This window comes from Danio aesculapii, chromosome 11, assembly GCF_903798145.1.
Source record: "Danio aesculapii chromosome 11, fDanAes4.1, whole genome shotgun sequence".
Lineage (NCBI taxonomy): Eukaryota > Metazoa > Chordata > Actinopteri > Cypriniformes > Danionidae > Danio > Danio aesculapii.
In genome coordinates, this window is record NC_079445.1 from 30,380,562 (window position 1) to 30,405,422 (window position 24,861).

Genomic DNA, 24,861 nt, shown 5'->3' on the forward strand with positions numbered 1-24,861 from the left:
TATTAAATTGCAGCTCTTTTTCGCCTTTTTCAGATGAGCAATGGTGACTAGGACTCGCAGGGTCTAATAGCACCATAAAACCCTGTAAACCTAGTCAATATGCCACACAACAGAATTTGTGTAGATGCTATCCCACTCCAGTTTTGTTATTCACTTTTCAGATCTTTCCAAAGGATTCGTAATTGTTTACAGACGCATATTTTTCATCATCTTTTAGTTCTAGATACTTGCTATCTTTTGTATTTCACAAGCATTACAACAAAACATTTACTAGAGTTTATCTGTAATGTTTCTGTTCTGATTTTATATGACCCATTTAAAATTTATTTTAAATTTAGCATTTAAAATAAATTCAGGGCACTGTAGGGCACATACATCAGCACATTAGATCTAAACGTCCACTAGAGGGAAACATAATCTAATAACTTGCCACCGTGGTTGTGGTGTCATTATCGGTGGTGTCATCTTTCTGTTTCTTCACTCTGGGTAAATCTATATCTGGTAACAACTTCATCATATCTCATTTTAGTTCAGCTTTTTATGTCTTCTTCTTTTTTTCCCCTATCCATTCACATGAATATGTTGATGTTTCTTCAATTATAACTAAAAAGTGGATGTATATCGTACCTATCTGTCATTTAATCACTGGATTTTCTTACTTTTAAGACTCGGCTCAAAGTCTACAGTATATGACATCTGAACTGTCTAGATAGATCTGATTCAATATAATTCAAGTTCATTTGATTAGTTATAATTATTGCTCCAACGCAGCTTTAATCAAGGTACGTGTGATTACATTAACAATCAAAATCAGAAAAAGTGAATGAGTTAGAGGCAAGCTTATACATAGTTAATCTGAAATTATAATATACACTCACTGGCCAGTTTATTAGGTACACCTTACTAATACTGGGTTGGAGCCTCTTTTGCTTTCAGAACTGCATTAATCCTTCATGGCTTAGATTCAACAATGTACTGGAAATATTCCTCAGAGATTTTGGTCCTTATTGACATATTGAATGTCAGACCAGGCAATGTTTTTCCAATCTTCTATTGTCCAATTTTGGTGAGCCTGTGCCAATTGTAGCCTGAGTTTCCTGTTCTTAGCTGACAGGAGTGGCACCCGGTATGGTGTTCTGCTGCTGTAGCCCATTTGCCTCAAGTTTGGATGTGTTGTGCGTTCAGAGATGCTCTTCTGCATATCTTGGTTGTAACAAGTGGTTATTTGGGTTACTGTTGCCTTTCTATCTACCAGTCTGGCCATTCTCCTCTGACCTCTGGCATCAACAAGGCAGTTGCGCCCACAGAACTGCCGCTCACTGGATATTTTCTCTTTTTCAGATCATTCTCTGGAAACCCTAGAGGTGGTTGTGCGTGAAAATCCCAGTAGATCAGCAGTTTCTGAAATAACCAGCTCAGACCAGCTCGTCTTGCAACAACCATGCCATGTTCAGTCACTTAAATCCCCTTTCTTCCCCATTCTGATGCTCAGTTTGAAATGCAGAAGATCATCTTGACCATGTCTACATGCCTAATTGCATTGAGTTGCTGTCATGTGATTGGCTGATTAGTAATTTGCGTTAACCAACAGTTGGACAGGTGTACCTAATAAAGTGGCCGGCGAGTGTAAGTACAATATAATGGGCTTTTTAAACAAGGATATTCCGTTTTTTCTTTTCTATATTTCAGTCTTTGTAACATGGAGTGTTTATAACAAAGTGTCTAGTGCATATAGAGAGGAAAGAGGTTTTTTTTGCATGTGGGTTTTCAGGCTCACTCACCTGTAGCAGAATTGTGCAATGATTTGAGGTTTTCAACAGTTTTGATGACCTTGGTATCACCTGTTTTCAACGGCGGTTGCCTTGTTTCCTCATTATGATGACCTGCTTCTTGTTTGGCTAACAAAGCTTTTGTTAAAGGATTAAGGGATATAGTGTGTTACTGTATGACATCATTTGAAAAGTTGTGAGATCTCTGTATCAGCGGTCATTAAGGGCATGTTTACATGACAATGGTGTACTCATTTATTATTAGTTCCATATTTATCAGGGGTTGCCACCAACTATTCCGGCATATTTTTTACATCGCAGATGTAAAAAAATTTAATTTGAGCAGGCACAGCCATTAGAATTCCTTTGGCTCGAGAATTTATTCACTTCCATTGATTTGTTAATGTTGCAAACTGATATTTTCTTATTATATTATTCTTCTTTTATGTATATTCATGAACACACTTGTTTGTAGAGCAAGTTGTTTGATCGTGTTCTGCCATTTATTATTTCTAGTCATTTCTCCCATAGGAAACAGAATCTGAAGTTCTAAAAGAACTGCATAAAGAGCGAACTCCCACATCGCAGAATAAGGTCAAAACTGTGTAATTGAAATCATTTGCAGTGGCTAACTCATATGCATATCATTTTGTTATTGTTGCTGTGGTCCTCATTTAATAAAAAAAAAATTATTTTGTATACAGTGTGATTATTTATTTTTGCAGCTTGATTAAATTGATAACTATTTGTAATAACGAGGATATTTTAAGCTATGAAAATTTTTTTTATGGTACAAAGCACATGAAATTGGGCTATTGTGTTAACTAGCAGCTAGCAATCAAAGATTTGGTTAATATGATGTCAATGTAACAAATTGGGCTCTATTTTAACAATTTAGGCGCAGAGTCTAAAGTGCATGGCGCAAAAGCATTAAGGGCACTGGTCCAATCCACTTTTGCTATTATAACCTTTTAAGGCCCAAGGTTTTTTTTACGTGTATTTTTTTATTTCTCGTTACTATTTGGGCTTATTGGAACCTAATTAGAATAAAAATCTAAGTATCATCTTTTGATATGATGTAAAATGAGAAAATGAGAGAAAAATGATGTCCATGTGGACTCGTGGTCCAAATTTACATAAAACACTTATTCCTGAATATTTTTAATGCATATTTAACATAGATTTTTTTTTTTTTAACTTGCTTTGACTATCAGAGAGTAAAAACTAATTTTTTTTTTTTAGGTTAAGGACAGTCTATCGATCTAACATTCGTTTTCTTTTCAGCTTAGTCCCTTTATTAATCTGGGGTCGCCACAGCGGAATGAACTGCCAACTTATCCAGCACATGTTTTACACAGTGGATGCCCTTCCAGCCACAACCTAACACTGGGAAACACCCACACACACTCACATACACTACGGCCAATTTACCTTATTCAATTCACCTATAGTGCATGTCTTTGGACTGTGAGGGAAACTAGAGCACCTGGAAAAAACCCACGCAAACAAGGGGGGAACATAGAAATGAACTCCACACAGAAATGCCAACTGAAGCGACCTTCTTAGTGTAAGGCAGTGTGCTACCCACTGTGCCATCGTGCTGCACAAGATATTTATTAGCCATATTTAATTTTGTTTGTTAAGCATAACGATTTGTTTCAAAACTATTTTCTCAAATTCAGATCTAATTTCCACCAGTTCTAACTTATATCCAAAGTTTTATCCAAACACACGTCCCATATTTAATGCAGATAGTGACGCATACGTCTCCAAAACCCGACAGGTGGACAAATCTAAACTTGTTTTTATTAAAACGAATACAAATATGAATATAATAAATAATACTAATAAATAATGACATTATACAAATGCAAATTGTCATGAATAAACTGAAAAAGCCCCCAGAGATGACGCATGGAGGTCAATTTCTGTTCTTCAAAATAGCAATGCGCCAACGATGCGCCTTAACACACCGCTATTTTAGACCAGCACACCCATGAGTCCGCAAAATGGATTTGCTATTCAAACAACGTTGTGCAAAACGTGAAAATTAGGGTTGCGCTGGTCTGAATATAGCAACAAATCACGCCAAACATATCTTGCACATTATTGCGCCTTGTGTATGATAGGGCCCAATGTATTCATTATTAGTTTTGTTATAAATTAAGTTTATTTTAGTTTTCGTGATTGAATGAGCTGTGCATATACCCCATTGTTACTAAATATATAGAGCTCTATTTGAGCATAAAAAGTGGTATTTTGTTTATTAAACTAACTAACAGATACATCACAAATACATCATCTTCCTCTTAATACTAAAAGCAAGAACAGAAAGTACTTTCTTGTTATGTTTGTTTACTAGTTTTTCTGTTCCATATTTCTTGCTCATTCGCCACATGTTGCGCTGGGTGTATGTTAGGGCCTATGAAATGACTAATTGTGAAATGTGACTAATTCATAGAGTGTATTACATTACTACAGCAGCACATCTTTACTTTTTTTCTAGTGTAAGATCTGCTGATGATAATATCTACAGCTGATGTCACTGAGCAGAGGTGGCAAAGGGTATTTCATGGGGGTATTTCATTGGGTCCTTGAACTTGATTTATGACTAAAAGATTAAATCACTAACTTTACCACAACCCACACATATTTCTTTTCTTTGTAGTATCTGATTTTCACAGATTTTTGTATTCAGAACTGCCTTAATTATTTGTGTTATAGATTTAGCAAGGTACTGGGTTCATTTCTCAAAATATCTGGTCTATATACACATGATAGCATCATACAATGACTGCAGATTTTTCAACACAAACTTGCCATTCACAGGGTTCATACGGTCCTGGAAAACCTGGAAAAGTCATGAAAGTTTGTCATGGCATTTTGCTGGCCTAGGAAAGTTTTGGAAAAGCAAATAAACCCATAATGTTTTATAAAAGTCATGGAAATTTAACAAATGTCTGTGTACTTGAATATTTGAGATGATAATATTGGGTAAATTTTAAATACAGGGTGACATTGTGTGGGGTAAAAAAAAACCTATTTGCAGTTTCGCCTCTCTATCATTCGCTTTCATTGTATTCAAGCTACATTTTGAGTGTAGAGTCAGGAACCTCTAGCTACAGGAGTGAGATACTGTGGGTGCTAAAATCTATTTGGTACCATTCTGTTTTATTATTAAGTCTTCTGAAAACACATGCCAACATTTCTAAACTATTTCCTCACAGACAGCAAGATTGTAAATAATTTTACAGACATAAATTGCATAGATTGTTGCATATTTTTTGATAAGCTGTAATACTGTCACAAGAAGGGTGATTGAGACCCGAACTGAATATAAATGACAGTGTATTATTGGATGAGAACAGGTAATATGGTAACAGGTAAAGTCTTTTATATTGCAGGAGAATGAGCAGTGGACCAGGATGGTATGAGCCGGAGACTGATGGTGTAGATTGACATAGAGGAGATTGGGAGACACCCAACCAGGAGGGAAGCCACACTAGGAGGAGAGACGATAACACTATAGATAAACTGGACCAGACAAGGCAAGTATAACTGATAGCTTTTTCAATTCAATTCAATTCACCTTTATTTGTATAGCGCTTATACAATGTAGATTGTGTCAAAGCAGCTTCTAGATAGCTACACTGTAAAACCCAAAAAGTTAATGCAACTCAAACCAATTGATGAATACAGAAGGAGTGCAGGTTTTTATCGGGCTGAAGTCATGACTGATGATGCTGTGCAGGTGCGGGAGTGATTAGTACTCAGGTGATGGAGATCATGTGGATTGGAGTGCCTGAGAGGGGTGAATCGTGTGATTGGGAGTGGGGAGAACCTGGCCTGGCTGTGACAAATACATTTGAACTTGCATTTTGTTTCTTATTTACCACATGAACATAGACATTACAGGAAACATTAGTTCATGAATATTTACCTGAAAGTTTTGGAAAAGTAATGGAAAAGTCCTGGACTTTAAGTAGTAAAATTGTGTATGAACCCTGCATTCAACATATCCCAAATGTCTCTGTTAGACTGAGATCTAGCATGGTGGCTGTTTCAGTTTATTAAATCCATTAAAGTTGTGTTTAAGAAAACATTTTAGGGTGATTTGAGCTTTGTGATGTGATGTGATGTTATGGATAGCATCACAAGATGTAAACACTGCGGTCATAAAAGAATGGACATGGTCAGCAGTAATACCCCAGTAAGACTAAATGGCCCAAAGTGTGCCGGGATCATTTTCTTCACACGATTACACTACCTGAACATCTGATACAAGGCAGGAGGGATCCATGCTTTTGTGCATCTGAATGATACAGCATTAATTGAGATTCATTAGACCGCATCTCTTCTGTTGTCTTCTGTTGTGAGTTGCAGAGACAGTTTCCTGTTTTTAACAGGCAGGAGTGTGTATTCTGCTTCGGTTCAGAGATGCTCTTCTGCAGACCATTCTCATTTTAGCTACTGTTTCCTGTTCTCTGTAATGTGTAAAAATATCTGGCAGGAAGCACATATACGTTTGTGGGGGGACAAGCAGGAAATGGCTGTAAAGATAAAGTTTGTGTTGTATAACTAATAAACAACATATATGTTAGTGTTGTAGAGTAGTTTTTGATATTATGAGTTTCCAATCTGAATTGAAAAGGTCGGGTTGCGTGTGTGTGTGTGTGTTTAAATTCCAAAACTGTGGCTTTTCAGACGTGTTTTTGTGTGCTGGTGGGAAACCACAGTATCTAAATGTCAGGCATTAACCAGAAATTAAATTCTGTGTAAATGTGTGTGGAACAAACTGAAATATCAACACTTTTTCCACTAGTAATATTCTTCTCTAGTTATATAAAGCAATTTGATTGCTATTTTATACACTTTTTTGTTGTTAAAGTATGTGTTATGCAGTTGCTGTAAGTAGATGTGGATGGATGTGAGTGGGTGGATTCGATTGCTTTTCATTGACAAAGTACAAAAAAAAAACATCAAATCTGACAACAGCTGTAAACTGATCCAATGCCTCTACCCTTCCAGCCAATCTGTTCCTCTTTTTTGTTAATATTATAATTTTAGGAAGTACGTAGGATTGTGGTTTGGGAGTGTAAGCTTGTGCAGTTAAGCATTTAAGACATTATGTTCTTATTCCTTCAAATGTAAAGTGATTTCTATTTTAATGTAAATTTTAATTTGTTTGTTTGTTTGTTTGTTTGTTTGTTTGTTTTATTGTTGAGCTACAAAAAAAACAAACTGAAATGAAATGTTTCAATTAAACGTTGTAGATGAATTAGGTTTTTAAAAATTTGACATACTATCCCTTTACGAATAGGGGACAAAGCCGAAGACATCAGCGTGCAAATCAAGGCATCGGCAGGTTCAGCATGAATAGTGTATTTGGCATTGAACTTCATTCTTGAATTTTTTTATGGTTTTATTGTAATAAGTTTATTAAACTAATATATGAAGAATTTAGATGCAAAAACCTCTAAGTGCCATCTGAAAATTTCCTCCAAATTAGCATTTTTCTCAGCCTGTTTATGTTTAGTTATTAAGGCAATGAAAACAACCTATTATTTGCACAAAGAGTAAAATTACTGAAACTACACACAACAGTCTCAGAAAAATGTTCATTTTAGATGAAAACTTCAGATGACACTTAGAGGTTTTTGCATCTAGACTCGTCATATATTTTCCAAAAATTAGAATGCATTAGTAGATACTGTTGTAGTAATTTTTTCTATATATTTATAAATATTAGAAAATAAATTAGGAAATTACCAATGGTAACTTTAATGAACAGTTTGCTCTATTTGCTTTTGGCCCTCAGCTCTCAATCAAGCTTGGATTTTGGCACTTCATGAGAATAAGTTTGGGCACCCTTGATCTAGCATATCGAAAGTGGAGAGTGTGCAATTCATTCTCTCCCAATTGTTTTTCAGGATGGGGGATTAAACCAGCAACCTTTGGGTTACAAGTCTAACTCACTAACCAATTAGACCACAACTGCCCCTAACATCAGCAATGTCTATCTAAAAACATCACTTTCATTAACTGTATTTTCTTCTTGCCTCATGCATGAGAAGAGAGTGAAGCATTGTTTTTCTGCTTAAAAAGTTCGGCATATAAATAATGAATTTGATTTGGATGTTCGCAACTTGATTTTAAAGAAAATGGGAGATGATTTTAATGCACGTTACACCTAAAACACACCCATAACTTATTAAGAGTATAAGGACAATCCTTTCAGACCATGCTCCTGGCACTCCAAATATAGAGCTTAAAGTATGCCATAACTATTCAAATATGAAATTGTGTTAATTTGATTTATTAACAATTGTAATTTAATAAAAGTGAATATTATGTGCCATTAAATTTAGTTTTTGAATTTATTAATTTGAATTTGAATATTGAACATCTGAAATTTAAGATAAAAATTTTTATGGCAGTTTTTTTTTTTGTTCTGCATTTCTAGACTGCAGATATCCAGTTGCTAAAAATACAGTTTCAAGTTTTCAAGATGTTGAAATTCGGACCATTCATTCATTCGTTCGTTCATTCATTCATTCATTCATTCATTCATTCATTCATTCATTCATTCATTCTCCTTCGGCTTAATCTCTGTTTCAGAGGCCGCCAACTATTCCAGCATATGTTTTACGTAGCCCTATATAAATTTCTGGAGATCGTGAAATATGTAGCCAGAATGGCTGCATTTTGTCTTTAAAATGAACGCTATGGGGAGGTATGATGCCGTTCCTTTTCTTGTTACCAGCTGACTGCTTACTTCCGTATGGACGGCTTTTCCGCTGTTTCCAGTTTGTTCCGTAATTCGACATCTACGTTGACGGACTTGAGAGCGGAGTTGACTGCGACGATGGGGTTTGAGTCCAGTGAAGAACGGTTTCAGAAAGCAGGTAGGACAAAAACAAAAGTAAAAAAAATAACAAGTAAATAACAGGGTGAGAATGTGGTAAAATCTAAAAATGTAGTAATAATCAGGCGAGGGCTTCAGTCGGTCGTTCGGTCAGTCAGTAAGTCAGTCGACAACGGCCTCTGGTGGATTTACGCTGCAGGTGCAAATGCACTCGCGAGAGATCTGAAAAAGCGATAAACTGCAAAAACAAAACAAAAAAAAACTTAGCTCCTGGGGCGGAATTTGCTCTCTCCAGAAATGTATATAGGGGTACGTACGTAGTCAGAATGAGCCTGTGTTGGAAACACCTATACACTATGGACAATTTAGCTTATTCAATTCATCTATAGCGCATGTCTTTGGACTGTGGAGAAAACTGGAGCACCTAGAGGAAACCCACGCCAACACAGAGAGAACATGCAAACTCCACACAGAAATGCCAACTGACCCAGTCGGGACTCAAACCAGCAACTTTCTTGCTGTGAGGTCACAGTCAAATTCAATATTCTAAAATTCAAACAGGGAAGACCCAACTGTTTAATCCTTAAAATCCATGCTTAAAATCATAGAAGTGGATTCAGACATGCCTTAAGTGCACCTGTGCTGTGGCTTTACATAAATGCTTAGAACAATAAAATAGAGCCTGCTGTCTTTATTAGTTGATCATTAAATCATTATTTCTATCGATTCAAAATAGTTTCATTCAGGAACAAAACATTTACTTTGAAATGCACAAATGTTGTTACAGCATTGTTTAGGATATTTATTGTTTGCACAGAAACAGAAGAAAAAAAATCAGTTACAAAAATAATTGACCAAACGCTTTCTTATCCCAGCTTAGCGGGTTTCGATTTTATGTCCTTCCCCAGAGACTTTTACTTCTCTATTTTTAGCCAACCCTCACACTTAGTGACATCAAATGCAGCTTCCTCTTTCTACCAAATTCTCACGTTGACTGGACTTCATAAAGCTGTGTGCCAGATTCCGGACTCTAATATCCACTGAGATCATCATGGCATCAGAGGTATGTGGAGTTCAGTTTGTTAAATGTGTAGCTGTCTATGCATACTGCGTTATACATAGACATAGTCAGTATCTTATTTTTAAAATATATCCATTTGAAAACATTTAATGTGTGGCTTCTTTTAGGCGAGTCCAGTCTGTGGTGGTGTTAAGTTGTTTCATACTGAATGTGCTGGGAAACACTCGTATGAAGTGAAAGGTTTTTTAAACCATAACAAAGGAATGTTTACACGGTAAACATATTTCTCTCTGTCTGTTTGTCCTTTATTGCTTTCTTCTTCATAAATTCCCATATCCTTAACCTGTCTCCCTTTTTTTTCCAGCACGGGAGATAAACTCATAATGATAAACAACACAAAGGTGGAGGATCTGACTCCAACGTCATTGGCTGATCTTCTGGTTGAAGGATCCACCTTACTTGTGAGTTGCACGTTCATCCAAAAACACATTCAAAGTCAAAATCAGCTTTATTTTCAATTCAACCACATGTACAGGACATGCAGAGAATCGAAATTGTGTTACTCTCAAACAAAAAGTAGAATTTAAAAAATGAAATTACAATAAATATAATTACATATATAATATAATATAAAAATATAAGAAAAAAATTTGTAAACAATACTATTACAGGGCACATTATTACATTACTATTACTATTACAGAGTGCAAACCAGGGGTGCGTTTCTCAAATAACGACATGACTAGTGGCTGAACTACCATAGTACCATGTATCTTTTGGGAAATGAACGATGTAGTGACGAGTGTTTGCCCAAATCCGTAGCTTCTCTGTCGCAGATCCATCGTTTTAACCCCGTTAGTTATAACGTTAAATGTCCATAATGATGCTCTAAACGGGGCGGAGTAACAACGTCTTTAGAGAAAATGACCATCATTTTTTAAATAAAATTATTTTGTTTTACACACACGCACACACACACTTAAAAAAATGTTAGTTTTAGTAAAAACATACTCTCGTTTTCTATATCAACTTAAATATATGTAAACGGCACAATGTTTCCTTTTAACAAATATTATAATAATATTATATATTAACAAATATTATTGAGAATAATCCATATTCTTTGCTAAAACATAAAACTACTTAGCTAACAATCAAATCTTATATATAAATCATATAAATTGTTTATGGTTGTAAAATTATTATTATTATTATTATTTTATTATTATTATTATTATTATTATTATTATTATTATTATTATTTTATTATTATTATTATTGTATTATTATTATTATTATTATTTTATTATTATTATTATTATTATATTATTGTTATTGTTATTATTATTATATTGTTATTGTTATTATTATTATTATTTTATTATTATTATTATTAAGTAGGAAATTGTCTATTTATTTTTTTGAAAAGTCTACTTTTACAACTGTGACACTTTCAAACCACTGCAGAAATGCTAAGGCCCATGTCATATACAGTGGCTACAGACACATTTCTTAATAAATAACCTACTATAAATTAAAACTATTTACCCATACTATAAATTTTAGTTTTCACAAGCTTTGGAGACTTTTAAATAATAGGTCACCTATAGCTTTCGTAATGAGCCACGGCTGTGTTCAAAATGTCAAATGTTTTCAAAGTGCACTGCGATGGGAGCACAATTGTCAATATGAAGCTTGCTAAAACTGAACTGTAAAAATACTGTGAAAGCAAATTACACATAAGAGAGACGACTTTAATCTAATTATTGTTTTTTTTTTATCATTCCGAGTTTAAATGTTGGAACGTTCTTAATGAATAGGGCATAGGGGGGATAACTGGGAATAGAACACAACCAGGAACAATGCTTAACTACAGCTCTAGAGGTGTAGTTACAAGTGTAAAAGTTTGCGACGCAGTTTGCGAATGTTCGTTGGAACAACGGATTTGGGAAACAGTAAATCAATGAACTATGTTTGTAACAACGCAACTGTTAGGGAAGCAGACGGACAAACAAGGTGAGTATATGATGAAAGATGTTGATTACAGCAGTGGAGCACAAAAGGATAACAATGGGGATGTGAATGAAATTTGGTTGAGCTAATAATCCTTCTTCGGGGCAGGATGGATGACAGACACTTAGGAAGACCGAATGCACACACCAGAGGGCTTGCGGGGAAGACAGACTGACGACACACACAACTCTGACAGGACACCCGGAACACTGGTCAGACTGGAAGGAAACAGAGATAATGTAAGTTCAAGATACGAGATAAGATAATAGTGACTACCAGGAGGTACTCGCTATGAGTCCACTTCGTGGGAACGAGACTGGACAATGAGTGAGGTGAGGTGTGTGCTTATATAGTGTGTTGAAGTGATTGGGTGCAGCTGTGCATGATTAGTACTCAGGTGAGGATGCTCGTTGCGTGATACTGGTGGAAGAGCCTGGCCAATCCGTGACATTACCCCCCTCCCCAGGGCCCGCTCCTGAGGGCCTAAACCTCCGACGTCGTGGTGGTCTACCACGTCCACGAGGTGCTGGGAACTCGGGGTGATTGGAGTGGAACTCCTCCATAAGTGCGGGATCTAATATATCGGATCTGGGGACCCAAGACCTCTCCTCCGGACCATATCCCTCCCAGTCGACAAGGTATTCCAGATGACCACCACGACGTCGGGACTGTAGAATGTCCTTGACTTTATAGATGGACCCTTCTTCCGACATCAGTGGGGGAGGGGGTTCCTCTTCGTGGCCAGGCTCTGTGGAGGGAATCAGAGGGTCGTGAAAGGGTTTGAGGAGTGATACGTGGAATGTGGGGTGGATTCTGTATTGTGGTGGTAACTGTAACTTATAAGTGACTGGGTTGACCTGTTGCAGGATGGTGAAGGGACCAACAAATCTGGGACTAAGTTTTCGAGAGGGCAGTCGCAAGCGGATGTCTCTGGTGGAGAGCCAGACTTTCTGCCCCGGATTATAGATAGGACCTGGAATCCTCCTCTTGTCGGACACCTCCTTGGCTCTGCGAACTGCCCTCTGGAGATGGTGATGAGCATCGTCCCAGACCCTCTCGCTCTCCCGGAACCAGTAATCCACTGCAGGAACATCAGAAGGTTCGCCATCCCAGGGAAAGAGTGGAGGTTGGAATCCCAGGATGCACTGGAATGGCGTAAGTTTGGTGGTAGGTTGCCGCAGGGAATTCTGGGCGTATTCCGCCCAGCCCAGAAACTGGCTCCAGGAGTTTTGATGACCGTGACAGAAGGTCCTGAGGAACCGCCCCACTTCTTGAATTTTCCTCTCTGTCTGGCCGTTGGTCTGTGGGTGATAGCCAGACGAGAGGCTGACGGTCAAACCTAGGAGTCTGAAGGCTTTCCATAGTCTGGAGATGAATTGGGGTCCTCGGTCCGAGACTATATCTTCAGGTAACCCAAAACATCGAAAGACATGGTTGAATAGGTTTCTCTATGGGTTCTCTATGGGTCTCTAGGGCTGTGGGCAGGCCCTTCAAAGGAATCAGACGACAGAATTTTGAGAATCGATCTACAATGACTAGAATGCAGGTATTACCTTCAGATGATGGGAGATCTGTCATGAAGTCAACTCCTAGGTGTGACCAGGGGCGGTTCGGGATGGGCAAGGGATGGAGTTTACCTGCAGGTAGATGGCGAGGACTCTTCGACATAGCGCATTCTCTACAGCCTTGGATGTATCTCCTCACATCCCTTGCCATATTCGGCCACCAAAAGCGTTGGGATAGCAGCGAGAGGGTGTTGTTGGCCCCGGGATGCCCTGTGCCCAGAGATGTATGGCTGGAATGAATGAGATCTACCCGTTGATTTTCAGGGATGAAGCGTCGATTGGGGGGACCAGCCCGGCGGAGTTCTGGATTCTGGAGTGGCAATGACTGTAGGAGCGGACCATGTGATGGGACAAACAGTGATCTGATCTGGAAGGATCTTGGCCGGGCTCTCAATGATTTCCTGCTGATCATGGATTCTGGAAAGTGCATCTGCTCGGATGTTTTTGGATCCTGGTCGATATGATATGGAAAACTGAAATCTGGAGAAGAATAAGGACCACCGGGCCTGACGAGGACAGAGTCTTTTAGCATCTTTGAGATACTGTAAGTTTTTGTGATCTGTAATCACCTGGAACGGATGTTTAGCTCCCTCCAACCAGTGTCGCCACTCCTCCAGGGCGAGCTTGATAGCTAGAAGTTCTCGGTTCCCGATGTCATAGTTCTTTTCCGCCGGGCTGAGCTTCCGGGAGAAATAGGCACATGGATGGAGTAGTGAGGGAGTACCATGGAACTGGGACAAGATGGCTCCCACTCCAGTGGTCGAAGCATCCACTTCGACCACGAAAGGTAAGCCGGGATTGGGGTGAGTCAGGAGTGGAGCTTGAGTAAAGGATTCTTTGAGTGTTTGGAAGGCTGCGGCAGCTTCGGGAGGCCAGGATAGCGTCTTGGGGTGATTCTTTAGGAGGTTGTTAAGCGGAGCTGTGATGAGACTGTAGTTGTGGATGAAACGTCGATAGAAATTGGCAAATCCTAGGAATCGTTGGAGTTCTTTAATGGTTTTGGGTTCTGGCCAGGAGATGACGGAAGTGACCTTCCCCTCGTCCATGCGAACTCCTTTTTGATCAATGATGTACCCGAGGAACTGAACGGATGGTAAGTGAAATGAGCACTTCTCAGCCTTGAGGTACAATTTGTGTTTCCTTAGGGTTTGTAGGACCTCCGCAACGTGGTGGCGATGTTCGGCCTCACTCCGGGAGTAAATCAGGATATCATCAATGTAGACTATGACGGAGATAAGGAGGAACTCCCGGAGGACTTTGTGGATGAAGTTTTGGAATACGGAGGGGGCGTTGACCAGACCATAGGGCATGACCAGGTATTCGTAGTGCCCAGTAGGGGTCACAAATGCCGTCTTCCATTCGTCCCCCTCACGTATTCTTACCAGGTTGTATGCGCGAGGTCCAACTAGGTGAATATCTTGGCGGCTCGAAGTTGTTCCAGGGCCGCAGGGACGAGAGGAAGGGGATACCTGAAAATGACTGTTCCTTGGTTCAACACTCGATAATCTATACATGGCCGCAGCCCTCCATCCTTCTTGGCCACGAAGAAGAAGCTTGAGGCAGCGGGTGACGTGGACTGGCGAATATACCCCTGACTCAGAGCCTCCTGAATGTACTCCTCCATGGCCTTAGTTTCCGGAAGGGACAACGGGTAGATCCTACCTCTGGGCATAGGAGCATCTGGAAGCAGGTCTATGGCGCAGTCCCATGGCCGATGTGGAGTTAGCTGGGAAGCTCTCTTGGGGCAAAATACATCCTCGTATGAGGAGTAGATCTTCGGGATCTGGATGGATCGTTTCTCGACTGGGCTTTCGACAGACGTGACGTAGACGGATAGGGGTCTTTGAATCTGCAAGGGTAGGTCGGGAAAACAGCTGGATATGCATTCTTCACCCCATCTTTTGATTTCTCCTGTGCCCCAAGAGAGGATGGGATTGTGCTTCACCAGCCACGGGCGCCCTAGGATGATGTCCATTGATGCTCCCTCCAGAACCAGAAATTTAATCTCTTCTTTGTGAAGTAGACCCACTTGGAGATTGACGGGTTCACATTTACGATGGATACGTGCCTGGGAATGGATATCGTTGGTTATAGGTTGAATCTGGTAGACGTGTGTCGAGGCCTCGGTGTGGAGCTGGAGGTGGCGACAGAGGGCGTGCGAGATGAAATTTCCAGCTGACCTGGAGTCGATAAGGGCAGTGACTGAAATAGAAACAGAATGGGCAGTTAACTGAACATTGGTGGTGAGAGGGTGCATTTTTTCACGGTAGAACTAAACACACTCACCAAGAAACGTACTGGACGAATGGGACAGTCCAGCCTGACATGTCCTTCGGCACCACAGTACATACACAGACCCCGGGTCAGCCTCCTCTGTCGCTCAGTGATCGTGAGTCTACCAGATTCGACGATCATTGGTTCTGGTTCTGGAGGGACGACTGGCTCTGGCGGACGAAGGAGTGCTTGAGATACTGGTGGTAGGTCATGCTGGTAGACCTTCATACGATCAGAACATCGAAGAGATTGTTGGATGAATTTTTCCAACCCCATAGTATCGTCGAGGGCTGCCAGCTGTAACCTCAGATTGGGCTCCAATCCGAGCCGGTAAGTTGTTAGGAGAGATCGCTCATTCCATCCACTAGCAGCAGCCAGAGTGCCAAACCGGAGCGCATAATTCTGTGTGGACATGGCTCCCTGTTTGAGGTGGTATAGTTGTTCTCCGGCTGCTACTTCTCCATCTGCACGACCAAAGACCTCCTTGAAATACTTGGTAAATGTATAAATGGAATTTGTTACCGGCCCAGCTTGCTGCCAGATGGTCCCAGCCCACCGGAGAGCCGACCCAGAGAGAAGGGAGATGATGAACGCAATTTTGGACCGATCTGTGGGATATAAATCCGGTTGCATTGTGAATACCAGAGAACATTGTAATAGGAAGCCATTGCACTCCTCCGCCCCGCCAGAGTAGGGCGCTGGTCGAGCCATGGGACTGGATGAGTGGGTGGACGGTGAAGAAGTGCTCGGTGCTGGTGGTGCTTCGGGAAGTGGAGCAGATGGTAATAGAACTCTCTTTAGCGAGTCCACCAACTCCTGAATGGGATCGGGAGTGCTCATGCTGTAGTTGAATATGGTCCAGTCTTCTGTTAGGGAAGCAGACGGACAAACAAGGTGAGTATAAGATGAAAGATGTTTATTACAGCAGTGGAGCACAAAAGGATAACAATGGGGATGTGAATGAAGTTTGGTTGAGCTAATAATCCTTCTTCGGGGCAGGATGGATGACAGACACTGAGGAAGACTGAATGCACACACCAGAGGGCTTGCGGGGAAGACAGACTGACCACACACACAACTCTGACACCGGGAACACTGGACAGACTGGAAGGAAACAGAGATCATGTAAGTTCAAGATACGAGATAAGATAATAGTGACTACCAGGAGGTACTCGCTATGAGTCCGCTTCGTGGGAACGAGACCGGACAATGAGTGAGGTGAGGTGTGTGCTTATATAGTGTGTTGAAGTGATTGGGTGCAGCTGTGCATGATTAGTACTCAGGTGAGGATGCTCGTTGCGTGATACTGGTGGAAGAGCCTGGCCAATCCGTGACAGCAACTTGCGACATTAGTTGGCTAACAATGGTTTTTGAAAACGTACTCCAGGGTGATGCAGATGCAAAACTGTATATAGTGCAAAAAGCTTGGAAATATGATAAATATGATAAACCGACAGTGTCTTAGTAATATACAGGGAGGGAGTATGAGGTAACTAGCAGTCTAATGTTACAGAAAGTGACCAATCTAGAGTGTGTGTTATTATTCCAATCTAATACACAGAAGTTTTCTTTGATTGATCGAACATGCTTAAATGTGACCTTTAATAGAAAGAAGTGATAGTAAATGTTTTGGTCACATGTGCTTGTGTGGTTGTTTCAAATAATCCATTTCCAAGATTACATTGTGAGAGTTTATTTTGAAGTATTACTCGAGGAATAAAACTCGTGTGACTTTGCTTTCTACAATCTTTACTTTAAATCTTTTTTAGACAATACATCACCCATCCAAAAACAAGTCAAATGAAGAGTGTGAATCAGAGGAACTCAGTGTCGACAACAAGGAGCGAACAATCATGAGTTTCAGCCTGCTAATGGTGAGAGATGTGGAGTTGGAGGTAGATGTGCTACCAGAATCAGATTCAGAGTGCGAAGATGAAATCGAAGACAAGCTTTTCAGTGACAAAAATCTGCTGATTGTCTCCATGGAAGATGCGAGCTTCAATATGGTTGTAGCTCGAGGTTGTGACCCTGACAACCCTTGCAATGACTGTGGAAAGACCAATTGCCAATTGAATGATGTTGTCGTTCTGCCTACAAATGCTAAAATTAGCTCTTGTAAGAAATGTGTTGCAATAATCGCCATTTAACTGTAAAAATTACACCAAAATAAACCCTATGCAGAATGTAAATGAACCCTCTATTTTTTTTCAGGTCCTTCAAAGGTTTTGCATTTCAAAAAAGAAAATAATAACTTGTTTTTGAAGAGTTTATTCAACGAAAAGTATGTCAGTCCAAATAATCGCCAAATATGTTTGAATAGCACCATGTCAGGTCAGTATCAAAAAGTATTTATGTATTCATTTTGAAATTGCCCTTTTCCATGACACTGCTTTATCTTAGCCTGCCTCTTCTTTCATTTAAACAAAATTACACTTGTTATTTATTTACAGCTTAGATTTTTAAGTTGCAGTGTACTAAATTATAATAATATAATTTATTTCCCAGTACTTTTGCAGCAGGAAGGGCATCCGCTGTGTAACACATATGCTGGAATAGTTGACGGTTCATTCCGCTGTGGCAACTCCTTATAAATAAGGGACTAAGCCAAAGTAAAATGAATGAATGAATGAAATATAATTTACTATGCATCATGTTTTTCCCCCAGCACCAATCACCATCTACTCTTACCGCGTGAACTCAGTGGACAATCCAGGTGTTCCTGTTGTGTTGAACTTCACTGGAACACAAAACTTTTTCAGCTGCACCGTGAAGCAAGATGGAGACACAAAGATTTTAACCGTCAAGGTAAGTCAATGTTCATTGCTGATCTTTTGTCATGTTGAAGATTATATTAGAATTTAGAAAGCATTATTAGATTGTGGTTGTGGTTTGAGCATTTGAACTTAAGGCAGAGTTCACTCAATATGTATTCACCCTCACATTCTTCCAAACCCATTTAGGAGATGTTTTTGTTCATTCATTCATTCATTTTCTTTTCAGATTAGTCCCTTTATTAATCAGGGGTTGCCCAAGCGGATGAACCGCCAACTTATCGAGCATATTTTTCATGAAGTGGATGCCCTTCCAGCCACAACCCAACACTGCGAATCACCCATACGTTCTTGCATTCAAACTCATTTACTATGGCCAATTTAGCTTATTCGATTCACCTATAGCGCATAGCACCGGAGCACCCGGAGGAAACCCACACCAACACGGGGAGAACATGCAGGAACCTTCTTGCTGTGAGGCAATCAACATTTTTTGTTTCAATTTAAAAACAAAAATAGGGACTAAAAACTCTTACATTGAAATGTTTTCTTTGCAAAAAATCTTGTGGATTTTATACAGAATGACTTTGCCATTAACTAACTGTACTAATAAAAAATGTAATGCTGTATCCATGTAAAGGCACATCAGGATGATGTCCACTCATGCTTATAGTTCGCATTTTTTTTCGCGTTCGTACCCATGTGATTTTTTACTGGCAATCAGCAGAGTGGACTTGCAAAATCCCTCCTTGATATTAAATAGCACTTTGTGAAACCCAGAAATATCTTTATACTTCTGACACTCGCTTGTTGCGCAGAAGTAAAAAAAAAAAAAATAATAATATATGTATATAGGAGGGCAACGCAGTGGTGCAGTAGGTAGTGCTGTCGCCTCACAGCACGAAGGTCGCTGGTTCGAGCCTCGGCTGGGTCAGTTGGCGTTTCTGTGTGGAGTTTGCATGTTCTCCCTGCATTCGCGTGGGTTTCCTCCGAGTGCTCCGGTTTCCCCTCACAGTCCAAAGACATGCAGTACAGGTGAATTGGGTAGGCTAAATTGTCTGTAGTGAATGAGTGTGTGTGGATGACTCCCAGAGATGGATTGCGGCTGGAAGGGCATCCGCTGCATAAAACAAATGCTGGATAAGTTGGCGGTTCATTCCACTGTGGCGACCCCAGATTTATAAAGGGACTATGCCGACAAGAAAATGAATGAATATAAAAATATATATATATATATATATATATTTATATATATATATATATATATATATATATATATATATATATATATATATATATATATATATATATATAATTTATATTTAAAAATGCATACACAGATTCAAAGAGAAACACAGGTAAACAGGGAGATTGCAAAAGACCAATTTCTGCTTTAAACTGGACTGACTGAATATCTGCTATGAAATATCTGCTATTCAAAAATACACTAAAACACCCTAAATTTGTTGAAACGCATTGATCTGATGGCGGTTGAGAGCGTCTGAAGCTTATATGCAAGTTTATTATACATTCTATGGCAGAAACACCAATGAGCCATGCTAGATCCTCCTGTATGCGCGCACCCGTTATAAAACACTCACCGAACATTATTTGGACAATAATGTGGATAAATTAAATAGTTTTACGCGGAGACTTTCACTTCACATATAGTTTGTAAATTAACAGACTTGCGTGTACTCGTTGCAGACGCGATCATGAGGCTGTTTTTACGTCGAGTTTGAAGTAATCAATCAGAGAACAGGAGAAAGTGCATTTCTTTCATCATTTTAATATAGCATATTAACAAAATAATAAAATTATAGTATAATATTGAGAGTTAATTTTAAGCTATCTCGTGGTCCACCCACAGGATCGATGAGGCCCACTAGTGGACCGTGGCCCACCGGTTGAGAATCCCTGATCTAGACAAGCAAAAATTTGTGATTTACTGTAAATTCAGCAATTAAAGGCACATGATCAAAAAGCACCAATCTCACTGGTCAACCAGTTTTAATGCAGCACGTCAAATGGAAAAATAAAACCAAAGGCATTTTTATTGTGATTTTTAAGCTTACCGTTCTTCTTGTTAGTGTGCACACTCAAATTAGCAGCCTTTGTTTAGTCACATTGATAAAATACAATTGTTCATTGTTAGTTCATGTTAACTCACAGTGTAATAACTAATGTAAACAGCATGTATTAATAATGCTTTAGTACTGTAAATGCTGAACTATTGTTAATAAATGATGGATAGGTATTGTTCATAATTAATGTTAGTAAATACATTATTGTTAACTAATGAAACCTTATTGTAAAGTGTGACTGATAAGCCCAAGTGGAAATCTTTCCAGTTTGCACAAGTAGCTTTTTTAGGTAATTTTTTTTTTGTAGTTTTTCCTGATGCCTGAGGTGTTTCTTTCATGTTGAATAAACTTCAATGAAATACAGCTTCCAAGATACCATAAGCATGACCTGACTTTCATTAAACATGTGTGCTGTTTTTCAGTCTTACAGTAAAAGTGAGCTGAAAAAGATCTGCGCCGGGGACACAGACAAATGGTCACTTGTGTTCTACAAGTCTTGTGGACCAGACTGTTTCCAGCGGTTTGAGTCGGCTCTCCACAGAGGGTGGTTTATCTGCACCAGAAATATTGCCAACGATGATGTGGATGTGTACATGGGCAGAGATGTTGAGCGTGACAAACCACTCAACACCTTTTTTGTCATAATTGAGAGTGAGAAAGCGATTTGCTAAAAACGTCATGGTAATGTAATGTTTTTGTGCAGTAGATGTAAATGTATGCATTAAGAGTTATGATACTTTCTGTATGAGCTATTCTCTAATTAATGTCTTAATTTCAAGAATACAGACAGAACAAGCTGATACTATCGAACATGATAAAAAGCCCAGTGCTTCATTAAAAGTCTGAATAAATTATTTGGATTGGCAACTAAACGACAGGCATATTGGTCAGATTGGGATTTGTTGGAGACTATTCAGAAATTTAGCTTTATTTTGTCACTTCTTTCAATTCAAGCGTGATAAGGTTGTCTAAAGGAATTCAGCCTTTTCCAAAGATGTGTTGTGTTTTACTGCCGGTGCAGTATTGAGTAGATATGAATCATACTATTTACTGTTTTTTAGTTTTTTGTTTTATTTAACCTTGTTATATGCAGTTGTGTTTAATATGAGTGTCATTTTTATATTTAGATTTTAAATAGTATTTTTAAGTCAACATGTGTATTTTATTGAATTGCTAGAGGGTGTCTGCGGGGTCTACAAATGTCTTAAATTTCAAAAACAACATTTTAGGCCTTAAAAGGTTTGAAGTTTACAGAAATTTTGTGCTGTAGGTCTTAAATAATTTTAAACAGGTCTTAATTTTCCTCTGTCTATGTAAAGTTACCCAATCAGGCCAACCAATCATAATCAATCTCAATAAAACTTTTAACAAACGTTCAATATTTTACTCTATTTACCTAAAATAGTGTAATTATATTTTTTTACAATAACTGTTTTTGATTTATTATAGTTTTTTAACTTGTAAATATTTTAACTAATTTTGCTTGTTTTGACATATTTAAAATATGTGGTTATGAAATAACTCAAATTAGAATTGTTTTGATGAGGGAAGTTCAAATCTTTTTCGTTGGACAAACCATGCTAATAGAAAAAATCCTTAGCATTTAGCTCTGTATATGTCTGAAATTTTCTTCACAGTGGTCTTCAAAAGGTCATAAAACGTCTTAAATTTCACTTCAAACCTGCAGAAACCTTGTGGTAACTAGTTACTGAAACATTTGTGATGTTTTTATATTGAAAGGGTACAGTACAGTGTTCAATTAATGGTATCACTTTATTTTGATGGTCCCTTTTACGCCTTTTGTAGAATTTATGTTACATTGCATCAACATGCCAGCTAATTCTCATTAGAATATAAGTAGACTGCTAGGTTGGGGTTAGGGATAGTGTAAGTTGACATGTACTTGCAAAGTTTCTTATAGTCAGTTAAATGTCTGTTAAAGGAGCAGTATCAGCAGATATTAAGCAGACAGTCTGCTAATACCTAAATGAGAATTAATTGGTATGTAGTTGCAATGCAACTTTTAGTCAACAAAATGTACTATAGGGACCATCAAAATAAAGTCCTACCCAATTAATATATTGTCAATTTTTATTCACATTCGTCTGTATAAGCTGTATAAGGCTTCTAGGAACTTGACTGAGTGTTTTTGTATCAAATGTATCCGTTTTTGTGTGTTTGTATACCATTTATCCCATGATAACTTCAATAAAACAGTTTTGAAAATAAGTTCAGTGTTTAAGTATAACTGTTCATCCGACAATGTGTTCCATTGGTAGTTGTGATCATACTTTATAGTATGATGTTTCTGTAGTCACTTGTAAACCAATGCTTTTATCCACAGTTACTAAGAGAGTTTAAAATGCAGTAGAAATTAATTCATTTATTTTCTTTTTGGCTTAGTCTCTTTACTAATCTGGGGCCTCCACAGCGGAATGATCCGACAACTTATCCAGCATATGTTTTTATGTTATCTTTTTCAATTCACCTAAAGCGGACTGTCTTTGGACTGTGTGGGGGAAGCCAAAGCACCTGGAGGAAACCCACGCCAACACAGGGAGAACATGCAAACTCCACACAGAAATGCCAACTGACCCAGCTGGGGCTTGAACCAGCAACCTTCTTGCTGTGAGGTGAACGTGCAACCCACTGTGCCACCATGCTGCCCTGCAGTAGAAATATTTTGCAGAAATATTTTGTAGGAATATTTAAAACATTTGCCTGTAGGTATGTGCACATTTATTTTTGATCACTGAAAATCCTTAATAACTTGCAATATATGTTACACACAGGGGCGGATTTACCCAATAAGCAAGGTTAGCGGCTGCTTAGGGCCCCAGGAAATCTAAAAAGTATAAATTATACCTATAGTGAAATTTTCTACAAAATTAAATATTATTTAATATACACTAAAATATAATATTATTATAATAAAGTTATGTAATAATAATATAATGAAAAAAAAATATCCACCACACTCAATCATGGAGCAGTCAGATTATATATACATATATATATATATATATATATATATATATATATATATATATATATATATATATATATATATATATATATATATATATATATACTATTTTTTATTGTAAATTCATTTTAAGAAAATAATCGTTTCACATATAAAGATTACATTAGGATAAAACAGAAAAGAAGATTGAGTAATATAAAAAATTATAATAATTAAAATAAATAAAAGTAGAAATGGTGCATCAGGACTTAGGGGGTTGGAGTTGTGTAGGGCCTCCAATTCGCTAAATCTGCCCCTGGTTTCACAGATCTTAAATATACTTTATTATAAAGTACAAATAAATAAATGCACTTCATTCCAATGCAGTTGCTTTTGATCCTTATGCTGACACCAAGGTCCTTGCACCAATTAGAGCCAAAATATGACTTTCCCTGCTTCATTAACCACTTGCTGTATGTATGAAGTAATAATATAAACACTGTAAAAATGCTGGGTTCAACACAATACAAATTTAAGTGCATTGAACATAAAAAAATTTAATTGTCCCTCTAAAAAACTCAAGACTTGTGTTGATTCAGCTCATTTTAAATATGTAGTTTTAACAGCAAACATCATTTTTTGAGTGTAGCATGTTTTGCTGAGGTGTGAACTTAAAAGATAGAAGTTTTTCCACTCCAAGCCAAGCAAGTGGTTAATGTGACTTTCCCTGCTTCATTAACCACTCGCTGTATGAAGTAATAATATGTAGCATGTTTTGCTAAGGTGTGAACTTAAAAGAAAGTTTTTTTCCCTCTGTGGTTATTGTGACTTTCCCTGCCTTATTAACCACTTGCTTGGTACTGAGGGAAAAACTTTTTAAGGGAAAATCTTGTGCACACCTTAGCAAAACATGTTATGTTGATGGTGTGGATTTTCCGATGGATTTCCGCTGCAGGATGGAGTGACACATATATGAATGTTGAAGAGGGCATCACAGTGGCACAGTGGGTAGCACAATCGCCTTACAGTAAGAAGGTCGCAGTTTCGAGCCCTGGCTGGGTCTGTTGGCATTTCTGTGTGGAGTTTGCATGTTCTTCCCGTGTTCACGTGGGTTTCCTCAGGGTATTCCGCTTTCCCCCACAGTCCAAAGATATGCAGTACAGGTGAATTGAATAAGCTAAATTGGCCGTGGTTCATGTATGTGAAAGAGTGTGTATATGGGTGTTTCCCAGTGTTGGCTTGCAGCTGGAAGGGCATCTGCTGCCTAAAACAAATGCTGGATAAGTTGGCGGTTCATTCTGCTGTGGCGACCCCTGATTAATAAAGGGACTAAGCTGAAAGAAAATGGATGAACGTTTAAGAGCCTAGAGTATTTGATGACCTTGTAAAGTATGCCTGTATAAAGGTTTGTGCACACAAGGATTATTTACATGCTTATAGTTCGCAGTTTTCTGCGTTCGTACCCAAGCGATTTTCATTTGCAATTGTCTGTATGATTTTTATTATTTTTTTAAAGTTGAATGTTTAAGAGGAT

General features: G+C 38.4%; 1 protein-coding gene across 1 annotated transcript; it reads left to right on the forward strand.

Annotated features, from left to right (window-relative positions):
• Positions 1 to 9,577: 9,577 nt before the first annotated feature.
• On the forward strand, positions 9,578 to 22,571 carry il1fma (interleukin-1 family member A). Its single transcript, XM_056468639.1, has 7 exons — positions 9,578 to 9,697; positions 9,823 to 9,929; positions 10,020 to 10,116; positions 17,277 to 17,622; positions 17,719 to 17,838; positions 18,173 to 18,312; positions 20,785 to 22,571. The coding sequence occupies exons 1-7, from the start codon at positions 9,686 to 9,688 to the stop codon at positions 21,031 to 21,033; spliced, it is 1,071 nt and encodes a 356-aa protein (XP_056324614.1). The 5' UTR covers positions 9,578 to 9,685; the 3' UTR covers positions 21,034 to 22,571.
• Positions 22,572 to 24,861: the final 2,290 nt, after the last annotated feature.

Coding starts and splice junctions, on each gene's coding strand:
- il1fma (XM_056468639.1), top strand. Junction 9,930..10,019: donor AACAAAGGAATGTTTACACG/GTAAACATATTT, acceptor TTTTTTTTCCAG/CACGGGAGATAAACTCATAA. Junction 17,623..17,718: donor AAATGCTAAAATTAGCTCTT/GTAAGAAATGTG, acceptor ATTTTTTTTCAG/GTCCTTCAAAGGTTTTGCAT.